The 25,540-nt window shown below is 51.1% G+C and overlaps 1 protein-coding gene and 1 pseudogene across 5 annotated transcripts; both read right to left on the bottom strand.

Moving 5' to 3' along the window:
- Positions 1 to 1,459: 1,459 nt before the first annotated feature.
- TRMU (tRNA mitochondrial 2-thiouridylase) lies at positions 1,460 to 25,540 on the bottom strand. 4 transcript variants are annotated; one of them, XM_082666751.1, is made up of 11 exons: positions 25,406 to 25,540; positions 21,625 to 21,790; positions 20,820 to 20,926; positions 10,716 to 10,838; positions 7,433 to 7,605; positions 5,871 to 5,924; positions 5,720 to 5,786; positions 4,301 to 4,401; positions 2,805 to 2,949; positions 2,300 to 2,382; positions 1,460 to 1,872 (listed from the first exon to the last, which is right to left on the bottom strand). In XM_082666751.1, exons 1-11 carry the CDS (start codon positions 25,485 to 25,487, stop codon positions 1,708 to 1,710), a joined length of 1,266 nt encoding a protein of 421 aa, XP_082522877.1. In that variant the 5' UTR covers positions 25,488 to 25,540; the 3' UTR covers positions 1,460 to 1,707. The 4 variants fall into 4 exon arrangements, with proteins under 4 accessions (XP_082522877.1, XP_082522875.1, XP_082522878.1 ...); XM_082666749.1 differs by lacking the exon at positions 2,300 to 2,382; XM_082666752.1 differs by lacking the exon at positions 10,716 to 10,838.
- On the bottom strand, positions 20,059 to 20,766 carry LOC309829366 (ornithine decarboxylase-like; annotated as a pseudogene). The gene has a single exon. The product of its transcript is annotated as an ornithine decarboxylase-like (transcript).

The following is a 25,540-nucleotide window of genomic DNA, read 5'->3' as shown; positions in this document are numbered from 1 at the left end:
TAACCCACAGGAGACGGGAGCCACACTTCTAGCCTCCACAGGAGCCTGGCTTGGAGCACAAGCAAGGGCTGAGTCTGAGGTCAGTGAGAGGGAGAGCCTGAGGCTCGTCCATCCTGGCACCGGAGCAGGTGGCTGGGCCCCTGAGCAGAGCACCAGGGACCCTGGGGCCCACCGGGAGCCGGGACAGGGCACTAACCCACGCCAAGGCAGGGAAGCTGGAGGCACTGGGGCACGCAGAAGTGTGCCCTTCCAGGAAGAGCCAACCTCCACCTGACCCAGCTGACCGCGCCCCCGGGAAGGCCTGGTGGAGCGTCTCCAAACCTCCCGCCTTCAAGTCCTGCGGTGGCTCCCCAGCGGGCCTTTCAACTGCTCACGGCAGGACGACGGCCACCCACGATGCCCCCGGCCAAAGCCAGCTCCAAAGGTGCTCTCATCTGCCACTCAGCGCTGCACAAAACACGCACGTGCTCTATGGTGTGTGTTTGTGTCCCGAAGGGCACAGGTTGAAACCCTAGCCCTGATGTGGTGGCAGCCATTGGGTCTTTTTTTTTTTTGCGGTACGCGGGCCTCTCACTGTTGTGGCCTCTCCCGTTGCAGAGCACAGGCTCCGGACGCGCAGGCTCAGCAGCCATGGCTCACGGGCCCAGCCGCTCCGCGGCATGTGGGATCTTCCCGGACCGGGGCACGAACCCGTGTCGCCTACATCGGCAGGCGGACTCCCAACCGCTGCGCCACCAGGGAAGCCCGCCATTGGGTCTTGAGGGTGGGGCCCTCATGAAGCGGACAGGTGTTCTTCAGAGGCCGCAGGGAGCTCCCTGGCAGTCCAGTGGTTAGGATTCAGCACTTTCACGGCCGAAGGCCGGGGTTCGGTCCCTGGTGGGGGAATGGAGATCCCACAAGCTGCGTGGCGCGGCTGGAGGTGGGGCGGTCCCAGAAAAACCCCTGCCCCTTGCACCACGCGAAGATACAGTGAGAAGACGGTCACCGGCCCCCCGTAAGAGGACCCTCCCCCGTCAGAGCCGGCACCTTGACCTCAGACTTCCAGGCTCCACAACCATGAGAAATAAACTTCCCTTGTTTATAAGCTACCCTTCAGCTCTCGACGTGACTGGCCAGGGTGCCTGGCCAGGGTGCCGGGCACTCTGCAGGGGGAGGGGAGGCTCCCGTGCAGCTGCCTGGACTGGGGGCAGGGCCGCCGCCCCTCAGAGTGGCCTCAAGGTCACACTGTCCCCCTCAGATACCCTTGCAGGCTGGGAGTCAGCTCAAGGGCCGTCACACATCCTCTGCCACAGGTGAGGGTGGGCACAGCCGTGAATGGAGGCGGAGGAAGGGGGGATCCCATTGCTCTCCCGTGCAGCACACACCCCCGCCTCCCCACACGTGGCTAGTGCCGTGGAGCCCCCGAGACGGCCCACCCAGGCCCCACCCCACTGGAAGCCATCAGAATCCAAACCCCAGACAGAGTTTTTATTGGGTACTGCCCCTGCAGCCCATCCATCCCTCCCCACAGGTCCCCTCGGCATGCCCCCGGACGGGAAGCCCTCTAGGGGGTGCGCAAGAGGAACTCCACCCATGGGGCACTTGGGACAGACCCGCCGGCCAGCAAGCAGAGAGGATGGGCTCTCCCTGGCTCTGAAGCGGCCCTGCCCCCGGCTCCGCTCGTCCACGTCTCCTCCCATGAGCCCCACAGCAGCCGCTCGGCCTCTGTCAGAGCGTGGGTCCCTGGCCCGGGCTGTCACCCCGGCCGATGCTGGAGCCCTCCACGGTCACATCGGGTCTGCTCCTGCCCTTCTGGAGTGTGTAGGCGGATGGCCCCAGGCGCAGGATCTTCCCACTGCCCAGGCACTCGCCCCCTTTGTAGAACACAGCGAACTGCAGAGGAGAGAGGCCGTGTCACCTGCAGTGCGACCCAGCATCCGGGTGCCCACAGTGCAGCCAGGAGCCCGGACCTGGGGCTGGGGAGGGGCAATGCTCTGCCTCCCCATCTTCTGTCCTTGTCCCCGGGGCCCAGACCAGCGGCGGGCCAGGGCAGGGCAGCCGGCGCTCCCAGTAGCCGCACAAGAGCCATGCCTCACGGTTGCAGGGCTGCCTGTGCACCCACCCTCGCGGGCTGTGTGAGCCGAGCACCGCAGCCCCTCTGCCCCTCAGCTCCCCCTGGAGACCAGCTGCTCCGGTCCGGAGGAAATGCCATCCTTCCAGAGCACGAAGCCTGCTCCTCCAAGCGGCCGAGCAGCTGCTGAGGAGGGCCGGGTTCCGGGGCAAAGGCAGGCGCAGACTTGGGGCTGAGACCCCCACTCACCTGTCCCAGGGCGAGAGCCCGCACAGCCTTCACGGCCGTCACCCACACAGTGCCGTCTTGATTGAGGGTCAGCACGCAGGGCACTGGGGGAAGAGAAGGACCCTTGGAGGGGGTGCTGGCCTTGCCACATGTGCTCAGACCCAGGCCTTGGGCCCCCGGGGAGGAAGGAGCAGGCAGCGAGGACAAAGGAAGCTCGGGGCGACGGCCAGAGGGGCTCCGCGCCGCCCGCCCGGGCCCCGGGGCGGCACACACACTACCTGCCGGCGGCCTGCCAGCGGGACCCTCAGTCCCACCCGCCCCGGCAACCTGCCCTCTTCCAGAGACCGACCGACCCTGTGTCACGGACAAAGGAGGCTAAGCTGGCCTCAGCGCCCCCCAGGCTGTCTCTGCGGAGGCAGAGGGCAAGGAGGCCTACACGTTGTACAATCTGAACAGTGGGGGCCCGGGCCCAGGTCGAATCGCCGGTCCTAACGCTGGCCTCACCCGGGGATCCCCGCTCAGTCACCTAGCGCCATCTGGTGGCGGAACCGGAAGTGGCACTCCATCATCTTGTCGCGGACCAGGGCTGCGGGCGGCTCCTCAGCCACCCAGTGCACGCGGCCGGTCCGCAGCAGGTCCCTGTACAGGGCCGGGTGGTCTGTCCGGGGGGCCTGCGGAGCGGAGCGCGAGGACGTGACGCCCTGGAGCCCTCAGTGGAGGGTCCTGCCCCAAAGCCCCCTCTGCACTTCATTACTAATGATAACAGTAAACACTCACTGAAATCCACGCTGACACGTGGAAATTCATGCGCTTATCCCTCGAGCCTGTCTACCCCACTTTGAAGATGAGGAAACTGAGGCACGAGAGGGAAAGTCACTCGTCATGGCCACACTCAGCAAATAGCAGAGGAGCATGCGATCCAACCCCATGACCTCTCCTCCTGGAAGTTCACCCTGCCCCCACCACAACCCGGCGTCCCAGGGCCAGACGCACACGAGACAGCCACGTCGCCACAGGGATCCCACCAAGCCCCACGTGGCTGGGGACAGGCCTCCTAGGCCTCCATGCACCTGGCCTCCTAGGACTTAGTAGGCCTCCCCTGAGGGAGGACCAAGGGCATCAAGCCCAGGGCCCTTGGGCTCTAAGTAGATAAGGAGACCCACATAGGGCACAAGTGTCGGTGGATGTCCTTTCTCAAAGCAAAAGAGACAGCTAAACTTTACACTAAAGTCCCTTTAACTCATGCTGGACCAGAATCACCGTCCAGGCCCTTGCGCCCAGGGCTCTTCTGGGTGGTGGTGTCCCAGAGGCCTGCTGGCCCCTCTGCCCGCATCTAACGGAGGGTCCCCCAGCTCTGGGACAGAGCGTGCTCAGAGCCGGGACGCTCAGCCTCGGCACTGCTGAGATGTGGGGCCGGATCACTGTGGAGGGGACGGGGCTCCCTGGCTTCACCCCCTGGACGCCAGCAGCACCTGCTCCCCTCCTCCCTCCCCCATGCCGTGATGCTGAAAATGTCCCCAGGCCCTGCCAAATGTCCCAGGGAGGGGAGCAGGGCAAACATGCCCCCTTTGTGAAGTCCTGCTCTAGAGCTTGGGGACACAGTCCCGGGTCCAGTGGCCCAGAGCCCCGCTGCGGCAGAAGGCCTAGGTCGGTCCCAGCTCTGCACCCTATCTGTTCAACAGTGAATCGCTGGAGGCCTCTGTGTGCAGGCCCTGTCCCAGGCACTGAGCCACCCCCGCTCCAAGGGACCTTCCCACGTTACTTAATCTTTGAGTCTTGTAAAATCGGAGGAATACATCTATCTACAAGGATTGATGTGATTAATAATGCGACCAGCATACAGTAAAAGCCTAGTACCTTAAACAAAACCCTTCTGGTACCTAGGGCCAATCCCGGGAGGAGGCAGAGGAAAGGCAAGGATGCGCCCGACCGCAGCTGCCCTGCAGACGCCCCACCCTGCCTGGCTCAGCACCGTGGGCTCTGCCACAACCAGGCCTCCGTCACCTCACCCGCCCGACTCACCACGAGCACGTCGCCCCTGACGCCATCCTTCTCCACCACGTACCAGGGCTCCCGCAAGCCACCTATGTTGGCTCTCTGGCCCAAAGTATACAGGAACCAACCTGTGGAAACAGTTTCTCAGCGAGGTGGGAGGGGCCCCGTCTCAAACGTCCCACCCTCGCGACGGGGAGGAGGCTGGGAGGCAGCAGGCAGGAGGCTCCCTCTGCGGACCACCCGGGCGGCCTGGCTTAGGCTGTACCTCCCACCCCGCGAGGAGCCGTTCCAGCTGCGCGGCCCCCTGACCCACAAGGAGCAGGGACCGCTCCTTTAGAACATGGGCCAAGTGCCCCGCCTGAAGCCACGAGCCCCTCTTGCCGAGGGGTCGAGCCGCCGTGTACTAACCGCCTCGGGGCCAGGCCACCAGGCTGCCCCGGTTTCTCTGTGCACCCTCACCCCCACCACAAATACCACAAGGCCAGCCGGCTAGGCCACGCCTCCTCCAGCCCCCAGCCCCCAGCCCCACGGGGGAACCGGCGCCAAGCTCAGCGCTCCACTTCTGCAAGCCAGGCAACGGATCTGGGCTCCCCTGTGTGCCCTGGCAGCCTCCTGCCGGGACAGGCTGCGAGCGCCCTGCAAGTTGTCCCCAGCAGGGCCGGCACGTCCTCCCTCAGAAACGCTCAGCTCTCTGGGAGCCCGTGACATCTAAGGCCCGCTCCCTCCAACAGCACCAGGAAGGGGAAGCTGTCCGGCCCAAACCGAGGTGAGGGTCTCCAAGGAACAAGCCCCTTGGGAGTGTCCATGTCTGAGCCCCAGCCCTCGTCCTTCCGGCAGGTCAGACCCACGCTGGACCAAGTCTCGTCTGTCACCAGGCCCCCAAGGGCACAGCCCCACCGTTGACCAAGCCCGCCTCTGTCCTCCCACCTGGGCTGTGAACTCTCGCGCCTGACCCGTCCTCCCCACGCCGGCTCAGGGCAGGCTCAGGGTGCCCCGACCCCCAGCGGCGTCTGCGAATGAGGGAGCAGCACCTGGGGTGCAGCACTCCGGCCAGGAGGGCCACCTTCTGGTCCCAACTCTTCACGGCGTCCTAAGTCATGAAACTCATGCTCTGAAGTCAACCTAACTCCTTCCCTCCAGTGGAGTTTTTCTGTAGTCTGGTATTCTCTGTATGTAATGAAAAAATAAGTCTATTCATGGAGACTTAATACATAGCTCAGAGAGTGAGGCTTCTGAACCAGACGGCATCCTCTGTTATCGGCTGCGATGCTTGAAAGGAGCCCACGTCTCAAATCGCAAACACCGGGTCAGAGCCACTCCCACCTTCCCTGGCGCCACCCACCGCCGTGCCTGCGGGACTGCAATCATCTCGAAATCCCCAGAGCTCAAACTTGCCCCACGCCTCAAGGAGCTCAGGAAGAAAAGCAGCCCAGGGTTGCTTCTCACCTTTATGTGTTCCCAGAACCTTATTGTCTTCTATTGAAATAAATTTACCAGGTCGAGGCTGTAAGTACTGGAAAACAAACGTTTCATTGCTAACAGATCCAGGTCCAGAGCAGAAACGCGGCTCCGTCCTTTTGCATCAAAAGCCACTCACCTGAAGGATGAAATTTTCAAAATTTCTTTTACCAACGAAACAGATGCCCATGCTCTGAAACGAAAGGAAGGCCGACCGTGAGACGAACGGCCGGGTGGGGTCCTGCACTCCACCTGGAGAGCCTGCGCAGGGGCGGGAGGGACACACGGGGCCTCTCGGGGCCTCACCTGCCCCAAGCCGCCCCTCCCCCGGGCCAGGGGCCTGGCTTCCCTTCTCCAGCACCACACACACCAGTCCCAGCCACAAACAGATCTCAGGGGCTTACTTCAGGCCCCAGACACGGACCTCGGCAGCTAAGTAGGCAGTGCCACCCCCACACCCAGCAGGGCCCGGCCCGCGCTGCAGACCCTCAGACCAGCCGCCCAGGAAAACACTAAAGCTGCTTAAGCCCTCAGGCCGGTCGCTGAGTCTCGGGGAGAGACAGGGGCCCGAGCAGAAGCAGGAAGCGCAAGCCAGGCCACGGGTGAAGCATCGCGGGAGGGTCCGAGGACGGAGAGTCTTTTCTCCAGGTGACGTTTCTAGCACGCGGGAAGGCCTAGCGGGAACAGGCTCGCCGTCCCGCGCCCATGGTTCGGCTTCCTCGCTCACGCGCTGGCCTGTGTCCCTAGAACACGGGTCCTATGAGGGCGGCTCGCTCAGCTCTTACCGGTCACACCCAGAAACCGAACAGGTAGAGACATGAGTCGAGATGCTACAGGTGGAGGGATGGGCACCGGGCTGGCTTCCCTGGGGACAGCAACTTGCTGGCAAGAGCACAGCTGTGCCCATCCCCAGGACAGACGTGAAGCAGTGGCTGCAGCTAAGGCCGCCTCAACCCGAAGCCGCCTGGTTAGACCGACTGCCCCAGGGTCTGCCGAGCCCGCCGGGACCCCTCCCACGTTGCACCCCACCCTCTAGCACCAAGCGCCCACCACACTGGCTTCACCTCAACTCCACCACTGCGCCAGGCTCGGGGCCTTTGCACAGGCTCTTCCCCGACCGTCTACGTGACACTAAATCCTATTCACCCTGAGGCCTGAGGACAGACAGACTTTCCTTGGAGGCCTTTCCTGGTGTCTGTCCCTGCCCCCGAATTTTCTCTCACCGGACCCTACACCTTCTCTCAGGGACACCTTCCGAGTTTACAACGGTAGGTTTGTCTGTCTGCCCCCTTGACGTAAGCTCCCTGAAGGCAGGGGTGGAACTGCGCTCCTCACCGCGTCCTCAGAGGCCAGTGGTGCAGAGCCTGGCGCAAAGAAGACACCTGACGAGGCCGTGCTGACGCGTGGATGGAAACAGAGACGTGTGTGCTGATGGGGGTCTCAGAGCCCGGTCCTCACCGTCCTGCTCTCACCTGGCAGCTGAGCCAAGAGCACCCCAGCCAGCCACCTAGCGGCCAGGACAGCTGCCACTCCGGGGGGCCAAGGCACGGCCGGGAGGGAGAGGTCCCTCCTCTGCTGCTTTCTGAAGGACCCAGCCCCTCCCACTGTGTGCACGACGGGCTCCTCGCTCGACGCCAGATCCCAGGCAGGGGAGGTGGTGCAGGACCCCAGGCTGGGAGCACGCACACCCCTCAATCCTACCTCTTTTTTCTGAAGCACATGATGAAGTCTATTCTCAGCAGCTATTTTCTTTACAAAATCTTTTGTTAATCCCCCCAGGGGGAAGAGGGTTCTCCTCAGGGCATCCTGGGAAACCTGGCTGAGAAAGAAGGTCTGGTCTTTAAAGCTGTCAGCTGCTTGCAGAAGTTTTACCACTGCCAAGAGTAAAGAACAAAAGATGTTGCAGGAATAAAAATCATCATACTTTGCTTTTAATAATGTCCTTCTGTTTACTTCGATAGATTACCCCTGGTCTGGCAGAAACAAAGATCAATACTCAGTAGAAGACTTCCAGAAAAGAGAACTGCCGTGGTTAAGGTAAGAAAAATCCTCATCCCTAACTGATCTACTATTGAAAAAAATACGCAGAGGGTAGAGTTTATGTGATAAGGACATTTATTCCAGTTCATATGTTAGACTATATCTGCAAAGATTAAACATCACAAGACAAAAATGTTATGAAGTATTAAGAAAAAAACAAACTCAGCCACATCTGGGAAAACTGGACGAGACAACGTACAGAAAATCCTGCTGAAATGGTGTCAGCTGTGCTGTTTCCTAATAACCACAGGATGTGTTTGCACCGTGGCTGCTCTCAGGGACCCTGCTCACCTCCCAGGTCCCACAGTGGACGCCAACCACGTCCCCCCGCAGCACCCGGCTTCTAAACGTACTCCCCACCTGGTCACAGTGGGCTTTTCTTATGGTTCGAGCTGACATCCGTCAGCTGCTCCTCTGCAGTTTCTCTAATGTTCTATTCATTGTAAACACCCGTTCCCGGCTGGACAGCGACAGTGCAGAGCTGTGACTGACCCTGGCCACGGGATGCGGTTCAGGAAACAAGGCCCGCCTCCATCTCCGGGTTCCTCGGTCCTGCCTGGTGTGTTACAGACCTTCCATGACTGCAAACGCTGGGTCCCCCACTCTGCAGCTCAATGACCAATGGAGGAAACCGAACATGACACCAGTGTTCCAGATTCTTTCCACGTGACTCACAACCAGGGCTAAGCAAAGCCTCGGCAAGTCACACCCACAGCTCACACCCGTGCCAAGGGTACAAATAGCCCAAGTGCAGAGTGCAGCTCGGCCCAGTCACATGTGTAACATGCTCTCTGTGTCGCTAATGTTTTCCACCCGTGACCTCAAATTTGATTCTCACTTTAGCCCTATGATAGAATTATCCCCATTTTCAGATGAGGAAACTGAGGCTCAGATAATTAAAGTGACTGCCCACAATGGTGCAGGGAGAGAAGCGCAGAGCTGGAAACTGAGCTCAATCACCTGGTTTCTATTCCATCACTTTTTACGTACAAAACAACAAAATCAAGTGAAAAGTGAAAAACCGAGTTCAGTCAACCAGCCATCAGGTAGGCAGACTCATTTGCCAAAGGTTCTTTTTTGTTTCAAAACTAAACTTAAACAGTCTAAGTGCATATAAAAGCCTCAGAATACTGGGAGCAATTTGCAATTTCTCAAAGTTCTGGGTTATTTTAAAACAAACTCAAAATCTGTGATTTTTAAGAAAGCAAGCAGGAACCCTAAACCATGGACAGGGATGCCTGCTAGGCAATGGTCTGCCTGTGCCTGGAGCCTCATTCACACCTTCGCTCCTCCGGGTCGGCCGTGGTGCTACCTGCCACGGGGACGGGTGAGGACATCTACCCTGGCCCAGGGCCCAGGGTCAGGAGCGCAGGCTGGACTCTGCTGCCCCTATGCGCTCTCCCCAGGGACCCAGGCCAGGAGGCCCCAGACCAGGTCTCCAGGGCAACTGAGTCAGAGCAAAATAAAAATCTCTAGGTGCCTAAAACGCACACAGAGAACAAAGACACTGTGGTATTATTAAAACAGCTACACAGAACAAAGCACACGCCAATGCAGTCAGAGGTCTGAGTGCCTCCGGCCTGTCAAAAAGGCCCAGCAAGCTCTGTGAGGCGCCACACGTTCTAGGAGGTAAGCGGGGGTGGCTATGTGACGTGGAAACAAATCCTGCATCTACTCAGGCCCCTCAGACCGACGTTCACTGGGCAAATTCCACCATGGAGTCCCCAGGCGGCAGGGCTGGGCAGTCAAAGCCGTGTCCTCCTGACGTGGAGGGTTTCCTGGTGAGGGCTGCCCAGGAGTGCGAAGGCAGCACCGGGGAGGGAAGCGGTCACCTCTCCCCACACATCAGCCCCCAACCACAAACACAGACACACACACAGACACACACACACGCCCCCACAGGGAACACAAACGGCCCAGCGCCCTGCAGGCAGCAGCGAGAGGCCTTCCCAACATCACGTAGGCGGTGTCCTTGTCTGGGCCCTGCCAGTACGGTTATCTCTGGCCTCGGCTGCTGTGAGAGGGGGGAAGGAGGGAGAGAGAAGGAAAACAGGGTGGATCAGGCCGGATGACACGGAGGACGGCACAACGACCAGGGACGGCGGAGCTGAACAGACGCAGCTGGGATCCAGCCCCCCAACCCGAGGCACCCCGGTTGGCGAGTGCAGCCAAGCTTCAGTTTCCTCATCTGAGAACCAGAACCAGAGAACCCGCATGCTGGCACTGCCAAGAGGGGCGCGGGGAGGGAGGCGGTGGGCGTGAGGCGGCCAGGGCAGGCCAGACGCGGGGAAATGCCAACTCCCCCGTGGGGCTGCAGCAGTGGAAACTGCCCACAGAAACACGGCTCCGAGCCCCATCTTGCCTTTCACTTAATAATGACGCCAACTCCTCTGTTCTACATGCAGATGTACCAGGACAAGCCAGCAGCTTCCCAGGTGACTGCCTGGCATTTTCTAGGCAGGTGGAACGTCGCTCCCTTTGACACTGATGAGCTAATTTATATATGTAATCTTCGTAAGCATAGTTACAAGCCTGGCTGCCAGGCCTGTGCCATGTCAGGTCCCAGCACTCATGTCACACTAAAGTACACCTCAATCTCAAGTCCTCACAAACTCGAGGGTAAGAATCAGGGCCTGTTACACTTCAATTATTATTGTTGTGCGTCTCCTCCCAGAACTGGGTTATGAATTGCGGCTTCAGTTTCCCAGCAGCCCTGGCCCGGGCGCCCCACCTGAGCCTCTTCCTGGTACCAATCACAGGCCCTTGGGGAAAACGACCCTCTCGGTAACTGTCCTTTTTCGAAGAGGAAACCAAAACCAATGAGCTAGTTTGGAACACACGGAGAGAAGTCGTGCAGGTGTGCTCAAACAACTCACTGTCATTCTTCAAAATAGTTTACTTCATTCACAAATAATTAAGCTCTGGCCCAGGCACTTTTACTCACCATTTCTAATTTCAAATCGATTTCTAAAAAGCCCTTCTGGCCTCTTAACGTGCTTCTGCTGAAAGACCTCTTCATCTTCCAGGGACGTTCTTGCATAGTGACCCGTAGCAACTGCATCTGCTCCTGAGAGGTTTTTAAAAATACGAAGATCAGATTTTTATTTAAAATTTTTTTAATTTTAATTTTATAGTGCAGATGTCTATCCTGTCAAATACTTTAATACAACTGACATTCTGTTTTTTAAATTTTGTGGCTGCGCTGGGTCTTCGTTGCTGTGCACGGGCTTTCTCTAGTAGTGGCGATCAGGGGCTACTCTTCGCTGAGGAGTATGGGCTTCTCATTGTCGTGGCTTCTCTTGTTGCGGAGCACGGGCTCTAGGCGTGCGGGCTTCAGTAGCTGTGGCACGCAGGCTCAGCAGTTGTGGCTCACAGGCTCTAGAGTGCAGGCTCAACGGGCTTAGTTGCTCCGCGGCATATGGATCTTCCCGGACCAGGGATCGAACCTGTATCCCCTGCACTGGCAGGCGGATTCTTAACCACTGCACCACCAGGGAAATCTCCGGAGATTTTTTAATTTATTTTTTAATTTTTTTTTATATAGCAGGTTCTTATTAGTTATCTGTTTTATACATATTAGTGTATATATGTCAAGCCCAATCTCCCAATTCATCCCACCACCACTACCCTCTGCCCCTTTCTCCCCTTGGTGTCCATACGTTTGTTCTCTACATCTGTGTCTGTATTTCTGTCTTGCAAACCAGTTCATCTGTACCATTTTTCTAGATTCCACATATACGTGTTAACATACGATATTTGTTTTTCTCTTTCTGACTTACTTCACTCTGTATGACAGCCTCTAGGTCCATCCATGTCTCTACAAATGACCCAATTTCATTCCTTTTTATAGCTGAGTAATATTCCATTGTATATATGTACCATATCTTCTTTATTCATTCGTCTGTTGATGGGTATTTAGGTTGCTTCCATGACCTGGCTATTGTAAATAGTGCTGCAATGAACACTGGGGTGCATGTGTCTTTTTGAATTATGGTTTTCTCTGGTTATATGCCCAGTAGTGGGATTGCTGGATCATATGGTAATTATATTTTTAGTTTTTTAAGGAACCTCCATACTGTTCTCCATAGTGGCTGTATCAATTTACATTCCCACCGAGATGCAAGAGGGTTCCCTTATCTGCATACCCTCTCTAGTATTTGTTGTTTCTAGATTTTCTGACGAAGCCCATTCTAACTGGTGTGAGATGATAACCTCACTGTAGTTTTGATTTGCATTTCTCTAATTAGTGATGTTGAGCAGCTTTTCATGTGCTTCTTGGCCATCTGTATGTCTTCTTTGGACAAATTTAGGTCTTCTGCCCATTTTTTGTCTGGGTTGTTTGTATTTTTAATATTGAGCTGCATGAAATGTTTATATATTTTGGAGATTAATCCTTTGTCCGTCGATTCCTTTGCAAATATTTTCTCCCATTCTGAGGGATCTCTTCTTGTCTTGTTTATAGTTTCCTTTGCAGTGCAAAAGCTTTTAAGTTTCATTACGTCCCACTTGTTTACTTTTGATTTTATTTCCGTTACTCTAGGAGGTGGATCAAAAAAGATCTTGCTGTAATTTATGTCATATTGTGTTCTTCCTATGTTTTCCTCTAAGAGTTTTATACTGTCCAGTCTTACATTTAGATCTTTAATCCATTTTTATTTTTGTGTATGGTGTTAGGGAGTGTTCTAATTTCATTCTTTTACATGTAGCTGTCCCGTTTTCCCAGCACACTTATTGAAGCGACTGTCTTTTCTCCATTGTATATCCTTGCCTTCTTTGTCATAGATTAGTTGACCACAGGTGTGTGGCTTTATCTCTGGGATTTCTATCCTGTTCCATTGATCTATATTTCTGTTTTTGTGCCAGTACCATATTGCCTTGATTACTGTAGCTTTGTAGTATAGTCTGAAGTCAGGGAGCCTGATTCCTCCAGCTCCTTTTTTTCCCCTCGAGATTGCTTTGGCTATTTGAGGTCTTTTGTGTCTCCACACAAATTTTAAGATTTTTTTGTTCTAGTTCTGTAAAAAAAATGCCATTGGTAATCTGATAGGCATTGCACTGAATCTGTAGATTGCTTTGGGTAGTATAGTCATTTTCACAATATTGATTCTTCCAATCCAAGAGCATGGTATATCTCTCCACCTGTTTGTGTCATCTTTGATTTCTTTCATCAGTGTTTTTTTTTTTTTTTTTGCTGTACGCAGGCCTCTCACTGCTGTGGCCTCTCCTGTTGCGGAGCACAGGCTCCGGACGCGCAGGCTCAGCGGCCATGGCTCACGGGCCCAGCCGCTCTGTGGCATGTGGGATCTTCCCGGACCGGGGCACGAACCTGTGTCCCCTGCATCAGCAGGCAGACTCTCAACCACTGCACCACCAGGGAAGCCCTCATCAGTGTTTTATAGTTTTCTGAGTATAGGTCTTTCACCTCCTTAGGTAGGTTTATTCCTAGGTATTTTATTCTTTTCGTTGCAACGGTGAATGGGACTGTTTTCTTAATTTCTCTTAAAGATTTTTCATCATTAGTGTATAGGAATGCAAGAGATTTTTGTGTATTAATTTTGTTTCCTTCAACCTTGCCAAATTCATTGATTAGCTCTAGTAGTTTTCTGGTGACATCTTTAGGATTATCTATGTATAGTATCATGTCAGCTGCAAACAGTGATAGTTTTATTTCTTCTTTTCTAATTTGAATTCTTTTTCTTTTTCTTCTCTGATTGCCATTGCTAGGAGTTCCAAAACTATGTTGAATAATAGTGGCGAGAGTGGACATCCTTGTCTTGTTCCTGATCTTAGAGGAAATGCTTTCAGTTTTTCACCATTGAGAATGATGTTTGCTGTGGGTTTGTCATATATGGCCTTTATTATGTTGAGGTAAGTTCGCTCTATGCCCACTTTCTGGTGAGTTTTTATCATAAATGGGTGCTGAATTTTGTCAAAAGCTTTTTCTGCATCTATTGAGATGATCATATGGTCTTTATTCTTCAATTTGTTAATATGATGTATCACACTGATTTGTGTATACTGAAGAATCCTTGCATCCCTGGGATAAATCTCACTTGATCATGGTATATGATCCTTTTAATGTGTTGTTGGATTCTGTCTGCTGGTATTTTGTTGAGGACTTCTGCATCTATATTCACCAGTGATAATGGTCTGTAATTTTCTTTTTTTGTAGTATCTTTGTCTTGTTTTGGTATCAGGCTGATGGTGGCCTCGTAGAATGAGTTTGGGAGTGTTCCTTCCTCTGCCATTTTTTGGAAGAGCTTGAGAAGGATGGGTGTTAGTTCATCTCTAAATGTTTGATAGAATTCACCTGTGAAGCCATCTGGTCCTGGACTTTTGTTTGTTGAAAGATTTTTAATCACAGTTTCAATTTCATTGCTTGTGATTGGTCTGTTCATATTTTCTGTTTCTTCCTGGTTCAGTCTTGGAAGGTTATACCTTTCTAAGAATTTGTCCATTTCTTCTAGGTTGTCCATTTTATTGGCATAGAGTTGCTTGTAGTAGTCTCTTAGGATGCTTTGTATTTCTGTGGTGTCTGTTGTAACTTCTCCTTTTTCATTTCTAATTTAATTGATCTGAGTTCTCTCCCTCTTTTTCTTGATGAGTCTGGCTAAAAGTTTATCAATTTTGTTTATCTTCTCAAAGAACCAGTTTTTCGTTTTATTGATCTTTGCTATTGTTTTCTTTGTTTCTATTTCATTTATTTCTGCTCTGATCTTTATGATTTCCTTCCTTCTACTGACTTGAGGTTTTTGTCTGTTCTTCTTTCTCTAGTTGCTTTAGGTGTAAGGTTAGATTGTTTATTTGAGCTTTTCCTTGTTTCTTGAGGTAGGACTGTATTGCTATAAACTTCCCTATTAGAACTGCTTTTGCTGCATCCCATAGGTTTTGGATCATTGTGTTTTCCATGTCATTTGTTTCTAGGTATTTTTTGATTTCCTCTGATTTCTTCAGTGATCTCTTGGTTATTTAGTAACGTACTGTTTAGCCTCCGTGTGTTTGTGTTTACTTTTCTTCCCCTGTAATTTATTTCTAATCTCATAGCATTGTGGTTGGAAAAGATGCTTGATATGATTTCAATTATTTTTAATTTACTGAGGCTTGATTTGTGACCCAAGATGTGATCTATCCTGCAGAATGTTTCATGTACACTTGAGAAGAAAGTGTAATCTGCTGTTTTCGGATGGAATGTCCTATAAATATCAATTAAATCTATCTTGTCTATTGTGTCATTTAAAGCTTGTGTTTCCTTAGTAATTTCCTGTCTGGATGATCTGTCCATTGGTGTAAGTGAGGTGTTAAAGTCCCCCACTATTATTGTGTTCCTGTCAATTTCCTCTTTTATAGCTGTTAGCATCTGCCTTATGTATTGAGGTGCTCCTATGTTGGGTGCATATATATTTGTAATTGCTACATCTTCTTCTTGGATTTATCCCTTGATCATTATGTAGTGTCCTTCCTTGTCTCTTGCAACATTCTTTATTTTAAAGTCTATTACATCTGATATGAGTACTGGTACTCCAGCTTTCTTTTGATTCCCATTTGCATGGAATCTCTTTTTCCATCCCCTCACTTTCAGTCTATATGTGTCCCCAGGTCTGAAGTTGGTCTCTTGTAGACAGCATATATATGGGTCTTGTTTCTGTATCCATTGCGTGAGCCTGTGTCTTTTGGTTGGAGCATTTAATCCATTCACATTTAAGGTAATTATTGATATATATGTTCCTATGACCATTTTTCAAATTGTTATGGGTTTGTGTTTTTGTAGGTCCTTTTCTTCTCTGGTGTTTCCCACTTAAAGAAGTTCCTTTAGCATTTGTTATAAAGCCGGTTTGGTGGTGCTGAATTCTCTTAGCTTTTACTTGTCTGTAAAGCTTTTGATTTCTCTGTCGAATCTGAATGAGATCCTTGGTGGGTAGAGTACTTGGTCATAGGTTCTTCTCTTTCACCACTTTAAATATATCATGCCATTCCCTTCTGGCTCGTAGAGTTTCTGCTGAGAATTCAGCTGTTGACCTTATGGGAGTTCCCTTGTATGTTATTTGTCATTTTTCCCTTGTTGCTTTTAATAATTTTTCTTTGTCTTCAATTTTTGTCAGTTTGATTACTATGTATCTTGGTGTGTTTCTCCTTGGGTTTATCCTGCCCGGGACTCTCTGTAATTCCTGGACTTGGATGGCTATTTCCTTTCCCATGTTAAGGAAGTTTTCGACTATAATCTCTTCAAATATTTTCTCAGGTCCTTTCTCTCTCTCTTCTCCTTCTGGGACCCCTATAAGGTGAATGTTGGTACGTTTAATGTTGTCCCAGAGGTCTCTTAGGCTTCATTTCTTTTCATTCTTTTTTTCTTTACTCTGTTCCATGGCAGTGAATTCCACCATTCTGTCTTCCAGGTCACTTATCCATTCTTCTGCCTCAGTTATTCTGCTATTGATTCCTTCTAGTGTATTTTTCATTTCAGTTATTGTATTGTTCATCTGTTTGTTTGTTCTTTAATTCTTCTAGGTCTTTGTTAAACACCTCTTGCACCTTCTTGATCTTTGCCTCCATTTTTTTCCTGAGGTCCTGGATCACCTTCACTATCATTGTTCTGAATTCTTTTTCTGGAAGGTTGCCTATCTCCACTTCATTTAGTTGTTTTTCTGGGGTTTTATCTTGTTCCTTCATCTGGTACATAGTCCTCTGCCTTTTCATTTTGTCTATCTTTCTGTGAATGTGGTTTTTGTTCCACAGGCTGAAGGACTGTAGTTCTTCTTGTTTCTGCTGTCTGCCCTCTGGTGCATGAGGCTATCCGAGAGGCCTGTGCAAGCTTCCTGATGGGAGGGACTGGTGGTGGGTGGAGCTGGGTGCTGCTCTGGTGGGCAGAGCTCAGTCCGCTAGTATTGGAGGGTCTCCTTCAGAGGCAGGGGGCAGCTGTGGCTCACCACAAGGACAAAGACTTTGGCAGCAGAAGTTCTGGGAAGTACTCCTTGGCGTAAGCCCTCCCGGAGTCCGCCATTAGCCCCACCCTTATTTTTTAAATTTTTATTTAAAAAATATTTTTGGTCGTGCCACACAGAATGTGGGATCTTAGTTCCCTGACCCGGGATTGAACCCGCACCCCCTGCAGTGGAAGCACAAGTCTTAACCACTGGACCACCACGGAAGTCCCGAGGATCAAATTTTAGACTTGCACTTGCTGGCCTTGGCCAGTCGGAGCCCAGGGTGCACCAAGCAGCAGACAGACGCCAGGTCTCACACCAGGCAGTCTGTGCAGATTACCTGCCCCACTCCCAAACACCCAGATCCCAGGGAATAGAGGCACACCTGAAATTCCATTAAATAAGCAGCCTTTAGGTCTCTAAATTGATATAATCTTGCTACAAGATTTCACTGTATCTCTAAGAGTCTTTCTAAAGTTAATATCTATCCATTCATTCTAGCTTAAGGAAAAATTCAGATATGCACACAAGTACGAAAAGCTAATTTCAGTGTTTCTTATACTAAGGAAAAACTGAAAACAACTGAAACGTTCAACACCAGGAGAATATGAAGTAAATCAAAGTGCCATTGCCATAATAACAGTGCCACTTACACAGAATTTTTAATGGGAAAACGCTTATGATATTGTTCAGTAGGGAAAGAAAGTTTATGACTCTACTTTTTTTAATGTACAGAAAAAAATGAAGACAAATATCAGAAAGTCTCCTCCTTTGATTCTGGGAGGTGAAATTATAGGTGACACTTTCCCTTATCTTTTTTACTCTTCTGAGTTTTAAATTTTCTTTAATAAATACATATTATTTTTATAACAGTGAAGGACCATGCAGCATAGTCAATTTCTTCTTTCCACATAATGCAAAAAAGTGAAAGAACCTACAAAGGCACATATTAATCCATAACCTTTGCACTGAGTGAAAATTTCAGACATTTCGTATCGCAAGAGACTTTTTCCAGGAAGGTGCAGCAAAACTGATTCAGTACTTAACCAACCAAAGTAGCTCAGTGTAAAACAAAAGACACAGTAAGAATTTACTGCTGCATATTAACTACTTGAAAAAGCACACTTAGGAACACATTATTAAATCTTGATTGATTTTCTAATAGAGAAAAAAAAACACTTTATTTCCTTAAAGAACCACCAGTTACACTGCAAAAATGTAGGATTCTTTGTGAGAAGCCCTAAGATTTCAGAGGTCTAGGTTTCGAGTATTTTTATTCTGTGTTGTACTGTTCACACAGTAAATTCAGACTCAGAAACGTTTACCGCAGAAATTCTTCCGAAGCATCCCCAACAGATGGCCACCTAGGGGCTCCCTGAAAAGCTAAGGTGACAAGGAGCTTCAAGCTCTACAAAGGCAAGCATCATGCCCCGTGAAGAGCTGTTTGTGCCTCCCCTGAGTGAAATCTTTCTCCTGCGCACCCCAGCTCTGGCCTCTGGGGTCCCAAGCTAGAATGTGATCCTGAGTCACATGCTTGCGTGCTGCTATGATGGCCCCAAAGTATCGTCAGATGGAGTATTTCCCACACTCTCAAAATAAAAACCAACTCATGCTCCATGAGCCTGTCACTCTTTTTCCCGAGTAAACTGGAACTAAATGCAGCCACTAGACGTAGGCTGCCCAGTGTGGACCCCCGCGGACCCCTCCCCCTTCCTCGGATGTCCTGACCACAAGGCAAACTTGGGCTGCACTGGCTCTGATGCCAGACTGCAGGCTCACAGTCAGCTCGAGGCCCCTTGAGGCCCTAGATCGACTCCCAATCCTGTACCAGAAGATTTAATTACTGAACCTAGGTAGCAAACTTTGCATTTATCTCTACTCAATTTCATGTTATTGGTGTTAGCCCAGCATTCAAATTTGTTAGGACTTCAATTCGTAGTTCTCATAGGCGTTTTTGGTAAAAAATAACCTAACTCCATGAACCGACTTTTCATCATTGTCGTCTCAGTGGCAGGTCACTTGCGTATCAGGTTGGCAAGCCGACTCTGTCCCCTTTTAAGTCATTGCAAAGTGCTGACAGGACAGAGTGGCCAGTGGTCCTGTGACCCCACTGGGCCACTGGCACACAGCATGTCTTGGCACATGGCCAGATGTGGCAGGGTGGGCTGCAACGGGCCAGAACAATGTGCAAGACCAGCATCCAGCGCTCCAGAAGCTCATTATGGTGGCCCTGACAGCAGGGGACAAGAAGAGAACCTGAATTCACAAAAGCACAGCAACAGATACCACGAGGAGCCTAAGTAAGCAGGTCAGCAGCAGGGGGTTCAACAAACAGGAATGGGGATGTCCCACCAGGCCGACGGGAATGAGAAGGCAGGAAGCTGGGAACGGACAAACTCTGCAGGCAAGCTGTCGGTGGCGGCAGGACCTTGAGCAGAAACAGGCTTTCCGAACAGGCCACTAAGACATGGCTCCAAACCAGAGAAACGAAACAGACCCAGGACCCAGAATCAGCTACAGACCCAGACCCGTTTCCGAGACAAAGCAGACGCCTGCTTTTAAAGCAAGAGAAAAGGTCTCAGTAGGACCAGCAAAAAGGATGACTAATAAGAAACGAAATGCCGAGTTTCTTAAGTTCTGAATTAGGGCTCCTGAAACTTCCGCTAAATATAACCACATCTGGAACTAGAGCTGCTTTGAGCAAAGTCGAACCTGCAGGCAGGGTCTGGGGGCCTCACCTTTCAACTCTCGCCAGTGATCCAACACTTCGTTCCTCAGGGTTTTCTGAGGTTGGTTCTCCTGAAATCCACTGTGCTAGTTCTTATGGCTGTGCGGCCCGTGACAAAGATGCACTCTCTCCCCCCTGGGATCCTATCATTTGTGCATCGCCAGAGAGTTCTTTCTTAGCCAGTGAAATATAAAATACTATCGTTTTCACTGCTTCCTTTCCTTCTGCAAGATGAAACTGCTTACAAGGCTTTGACTTCTGGCTTTCTCTGAAAATCTTATGATATTCTCCTTTTTTAATTTCAAGATACTTTATTATTTTTTTCAACAGGTCACAACACTAAGCTTCTGGTCCATTCTGCCTGCCATTGCACAGGCTACAAACATTTGCTCAGCAGTCTAGGGGCACTCTTTAGTAGCATGTTTGAGAAGTGAATAAAAAGCCACATAGAACAAATATTGCAATAGTTTCCATAGGAACACAGGTAAGTGTGACCCCACCTCCCGGGCTTCCACATTGCCGCATCTGTGCCAAGCCTACTCACACAGAAATCTCAAACCTTGCAGAAACTAAGTTAAATGGTCCCCCCAAACCCTAATTCAAGCTAAACTCACAGTTAACAGCTACGAGAATGGTGTCTACACGTCAACACAAGTTGCAGCACAGGCTGGGTGACCTTCATTCTACTCTCCCAAGCACAGGACACAGGCACAGTGCCACCATCCTGCTCCTCTGATCTGGGTAGGAAGTTGTGGTTCTGGACTTGCTGCATCAGTTGCCACGTGGGCCCTGACATCACATAGTAGATGGTCAGCCTCTGGAATCCACTGAAGTGGATTCAGCAGCGACAGTGTGAGCACCCATGTTTTCAAAGAGCATCCAATCTCCCATATGCATCTCGGGCAAGTTACAGTGCTCAACAATGCGATCGAGGTCATCATAGGTCAGTCTCCAGATGCTGGATGGATAATACTTCCCATCTGGTTTGGGGCTCTTCTGCAGAAGGGGCTTCATACGTGCATGGTCATAAAGGATGCCGCTGAAAGCTCCACAGACTCCATCATTCACGTGATACGTAAAGGTCTGTTCACTCGACTCATCTTTATCATCAGAGCCTGTCTGCTCCTCTAATGGGAGGTTTTTTTGCAATGATATTAACTGTGAGCTTGAAAGCTGATGCAACGTAGTTATCTGCCTGGCTCAGCTATGATTCTCACTCTGGAGTCTAATGGAAGATACTTGTCCAAGACTGGGTTGATCTCTTCAAATTTAAGCTTTACATCCTCAGATCCAGAAAAGCCACCACCAATATCAAACAGATACATGTTGAAACCGACCTCAGCTCCCAGAAATCTTATAATTCTTAAAAAGACAAACGCAGACAATCCCAATTACTTACCAAGATTATCCACAGCATAATTAAAAAAACAACTGAATTTGATATGTTTGTTGCAGACTATGTCAGGATTGGGAGTTCTTCCTTTTTCATATTCATTTAAAAAATCACTGGAATAAAAGAAAAAGACTTTTCACTTCTAAGTGTGAGACACTCTATGGAAAAATAAATCAGCTAAATTACTTGCTTAATTTAGAGTTTCTCCCTGTCTTACCAAAACTATAATTTTCTACAAAACAGAAGAGCTTCAGTATAGAGCCATTTTCAATATTTTCATCAAATATCGGTTTAAAGACAGCTGCAGTTTCCATCTGAACCTACACTCACCAGGCCCCAGGCCCCACTGTACCATTTCCCAAAATAAGACCCAAAGGACCCCCTCCATCAGAATCACCTGAAGCGCCTGCTCAAGTGCAGGTTCCAGGGCCCCATCCCAGACCCAGGTCGAGGTATCTGTTTAACCAGCACCCCAGCCGACTCTTCAGCCTGACATCTACTGCCCAGTGGATTTGTCCTCAGGGACCAGTCACAGCCAGCCTTCCGTGGGAGACCTCGGCCTTAGCTCCCTCATACTAATTTAGCAGAGACATTAGACTTCTGGCAGGTGGCACAGTAACAGGAAGAAGGGCTAGGGGTGCTCTGGGATGCAGGCCTGACCTCTAACACAGACTCCCTGAGGGCGGCTGAGGCCTCCCACACACAGTCTTCAGCACCACTGCCAAAACAAAAAGTGCCGGCGGCACGCCAGCCCGGCTGACTACGGCAGTCCTGCCCTTAGGAAGCCTTCTGCGTCGGGAACTGCACCCACCTGAACACATCATTCCAATACTCCTTCACGTAGGACACTTGATGGAAGGGGATGTCTAGGATTTGGCAAACTCTGTAAGCGTCTTCGCAGTCTTTGTCAGCCGTGCAAACTCCATGCTCATCCAGCGAGTCCCAGTTCTTCATAAACACCCCTGTCACCTGGTAACCTGGGGGAGGAGCGAAGGGCAAATTAAAGAGAGTTTATGAAACCAACCTTGGGTGGAAAAAGCAGTGACTCCTGAGCTCTCCGGTGCCTCTGTGCACGGGTGCCTGGCAGTCCCCCCTTTGCCACGTGGCCTTCTGTGCTCCGACTACATCTTAGTGCAAACTGTTCCTGACTCTCCGGCTGATGCTCGCACCCTGACCCTCCCCCTGCACTTTGTAAAGGCCTCCTTCCTCACAATACGCTGTGGGGCTGTACTGATTGCCCGCGTCCCCAAGATTGCTCATCTTGTATGAACAAGACGGCATTTTTTCACCTTCGTGCTCCCACGCACAATGCCAAGCACATAGAGGCGTAGCCAACGTGTGACTGAACGAAAGAAGAGCAGAAATTCAACAAATAAAATAAAAAATAAAAACCACCCTTCAGTTATCAGAAAAGTAAACTCATTTCAAAAGTTATTTCCAATTACCATCTAAGAATTAGATTCTAAGTCATCAGACATAAAGACATTTAAAATTTTGGCTACCTTATTGTAAGGGCTGTACTATCTGTATATTTTGACCGTTTTCTCCCTTTTCTGCCGCTTACAAAGCACCCAACCAAATACTGGAAAGACCAGCTTTAGGACTACATAGGTGTCTACCACATATGAAATCTGTTTTTTGGGTAGGCTCAATGTAATGAAAGACGGGGCATTTGACCGTAAAAGGTTTAATACAGTACTCCAAAGAACAGAGATTCAGTGACACAGCTTCGCCAAATACTAAAAGGTCACATTAGCAAGACCACCCCCCCATCCCAGCAGGTAACAGGCCCTCCCTCCTCTGCTTCGCAAACCACGTGACTGCTTCTCTTGTAGTGCACACCACACTAGGTGCCAGTAGTTCCCGTCCATGCTCCCTGTAGCTCAGTAAAACATGGAGCTGTGTCTCATACACCCACGTGTCCCCAGTGCCCAGCAGAGAACAAGAGCTTGACCAGAACAAACACACAACTCCACATCCAGAGCTTTAAAAATCCCCTCTTCTGGGCTTCCCTGGTGGCGCAGTGGTTGAGAGTCCGCCTGCCGATGCAGGGGACGCAGGTTCGTGCCCCGGTCCGGGAGGATCCCACATGCTGCGGAGCGGCTGGGCCCGTGAGCCATGGCCGCTGGGCCTGCACATCCGGAGCCTGTGCTCCGCAACAGGAGAGGCCACAGCAGTGAGAGGTCCGTATACCGCAAAAAAACACAAAATCTCCTCTTCTATAGCCTGATCTGCCTGCTCATCTTTCTTCTGGAGATGTGACCCATTTACATGGGCACAGGCTCTGGCACTCCAGTATGGGACCAGAGCACCTCGCCAGTCCTTAACTTTCCAGGAGGCACGTGACAGAACACACACGTCCAACAAGACTGGGAAAAACCCCGATGCCGAGTGGAGAGGACCAGGCTTTTTCTTTGCTACGTCCATCAGCTTCTCCCACGGAGGAGCAAAACCCAAGGAAGCTGGAATACGAAGCTGTGCAGTCTGGATTCCGGGAAGGAGAGCTTACCTTCCGGAAGTAGTAAAATAACATATCCAGACTCTCCAGGGCCACCTGCCACATCCCCCCAAACATGTCACAGCCTCATCAGAACCCTTCAAGGGCTCTGCACTGCTACCCAACACAGTCGAAAGCCCCTCATAGAACATATTGCATAACCAGGGCTCAACCTACCTCTCCACCCCCCTCTCCTTCTGATAGGGACAGAGTAAAGGGACAAAGTGGGTAATTAAATAGTTAGTCCCACTAGGGGATTGTAAGTAAAGAAGAAAGTATGGGAGGCCCCTGTAAGTTAATGATCACTCAAGAAAGCAGGTTTGCTTAACCATAAAACCAAGCAGGCTTGCTTAGTAACAAAACCATGCAACAGAAGCATGAGACATCCCCCAAAACAATAAAACAATGCTGGCATGAGACCCACATCCTGCCCGGTGAGCTCAGTAAGTTAATGATTCCTAGGACATGCTCCTGTGTGTGTACTAAAAACAAAAATATAAGGAAAGGGTGACATTATACTGAAACCTGAGATGATTTACCATTTTTAGCATACGTTACCGCCTTTTTGCTAATTCTCATTGTGCCATGACAGTCCTGGCTTGACCATGTAGGGACAAGAAAACTCCCCCAGCCAATGTGGAGGAGCTGATGATGGAAGACTGACGTCTACTCAAGAATGAGGAAGAGGGTGGTCTTTTCCCCCCCCCACCTTTCCTCTGATTTTAAAACTGTAAACCACTAAGTTCTCAGGGCACAGCACCCTCTCGCCCGCCTGCCTGTAAGCCTCACAAACGTCCTATTCTAATACATCCCTTCTTATCTATCACTTTGCCTCTCGCTGAATTCTTTCCGCGCTGAGACATGAAGAACCGGAGCTCCTCGGAACCGCCCCCACCCCCAAACGCCACCTCACGGTCTCACTTCCGCCTCCCTCTGGCCAGAGCCAGCTCCTGCTGCTGACGCCGCCAGAAAGCCCTTTTCTCCTCCCCGATCTTTGCTTAGTGAAATCCTACTCCTCCTGCAAGTCTTGCAACCATGGATTTGAGGAGTCTAGGTGTCCCATCTTCCAGGTTGGCACCTCCTCAACTAATAAACCTTCCTCTGCTCCAAACTCGACCTTTCGGTTTGTTTAGCCTCACTCTGCGTTGGGCACATGAACCTGGGTTCGACAAGTCTCCTCTCAAACACTACCGCCTCTGTGATTCGTTGCTTCCCCCTTTCTCGCAATTGTATGTGCCTACAGTTTGCCTATACTGCTATTTAACTTTTTTTATTGCACCTTTCATAACAGCTACAGTTACTAATAATATGAACTAATAACCACTACTGTTTTCTGCGTGCCTGATATGTGCTGGGCACTGGGGTTAAATCTCTGTATGAATTATGTTATCTAATACTTCCAGTAACCCTGTGACGTAGGTGTTCCCTCCACTTCACAGACAGGGAGCGCTTACATCACTCGTCCCAGGTCAGGAACCTTGCACTCACTCTGCATGGCAAGTACCTGCATGGCAAGCACGAAAGGCGGCTCACAGCAGAGGGTCCACAAGTGTCACTAGAGGTACGAGGCCTCACAATGAGAGAGGGCCACACAGACGGAGAAGTCAGACGGGCAGTTCACCTCAGCTCCCGACCCGGGGCACCCGTTAGTCGCCTGAAGAAACAAGCGCTTTTGCGCAAAAGTTTGTCATCCACCGAACCAAGACCACAGACACGATTTAATAAGCAGACCACCCGTCGGTACTTGTCGCACACGTTGCCTGACGGCCATGTCGTTTGTCGTAAGAGCAAGGACCTCCACGGAGGCTGCTGTGTCCGCAGAGGTCAGCGCTCCCCAGGCTACGTGCGGACGCCGCCGCCATTGCCCCGGATGCAGGGCCTCGGAGCCAGGGAGAAACGCGGCCCCCCGAAGTCGGAGACCCCCCCCTTCACTGCGTCGGTAACGGATGGCCCGATTGCTCCCCAGCAGTCGGGTCTGCGGTCGCGCGCTCTCCGACCCCCAGGCACAGGGTGAGGGGCCGGGGCGCCGAACGACCGGGCGGGACTCTACGAGAAGGGGCCGCTCAGGGGCGGTCTGGGCCCTCGGTCGCCTCACCTCTCCGCCTCAGCAGCAGCGCGGCCACGGCGCTGTCCACCCCACCCGACACGGCGCACACGACGTGCCGCGCCCCCTGCATCGCCCGCGGCCACCTTTCCTTGTAGTCGCCGCCGCCGCCGCCGCCGAGAACAC

The sequence above is a fragment of the Grampus griseus genome (assembly GCF_964374135.1).
Source record: "Grampus griseus genome assembly, chromosome: 11".
NCBI lineage: Eukaryota > Metazoa > Chordata > Mammalia > Artiodactyla > Delphinidae > Grampus > Grampus griseus.
The sequence above is the reverse complement of the archived record's forward strand: the minus strand, read 5'-3'. Positions and strand labels throughout refer to the sequence as shown.

What these genes read in the sequence shown, in the direction of transcription:
- TRMU (XM_082666751.1), bottom strand. Translation starts at nt 25,487, where the DNA reads ATGCAGGGGGCGCGGCACGTCGTGTGCGCCGTGTCGGGTGGGGTGGAC. An exon ending in GCTGCTGCTGAGGCGGAGAG is followed by an intron (nt 21,791 to 25,405) that starts GTGAGGCGACCG and finishes CTCCTCCCCCAG; the next exon opens with GTTACCAGGTGACAGGGGTG. An exon ending in TCGATTTGAAATTAGAAATG is followed by an intron (nt 7,606 to 10,715) that starts GTGAGTAAAAGT and finishes TACTCTTGGCAG; the next exon opens with TGGTAAAACTTCTGCAAGCA.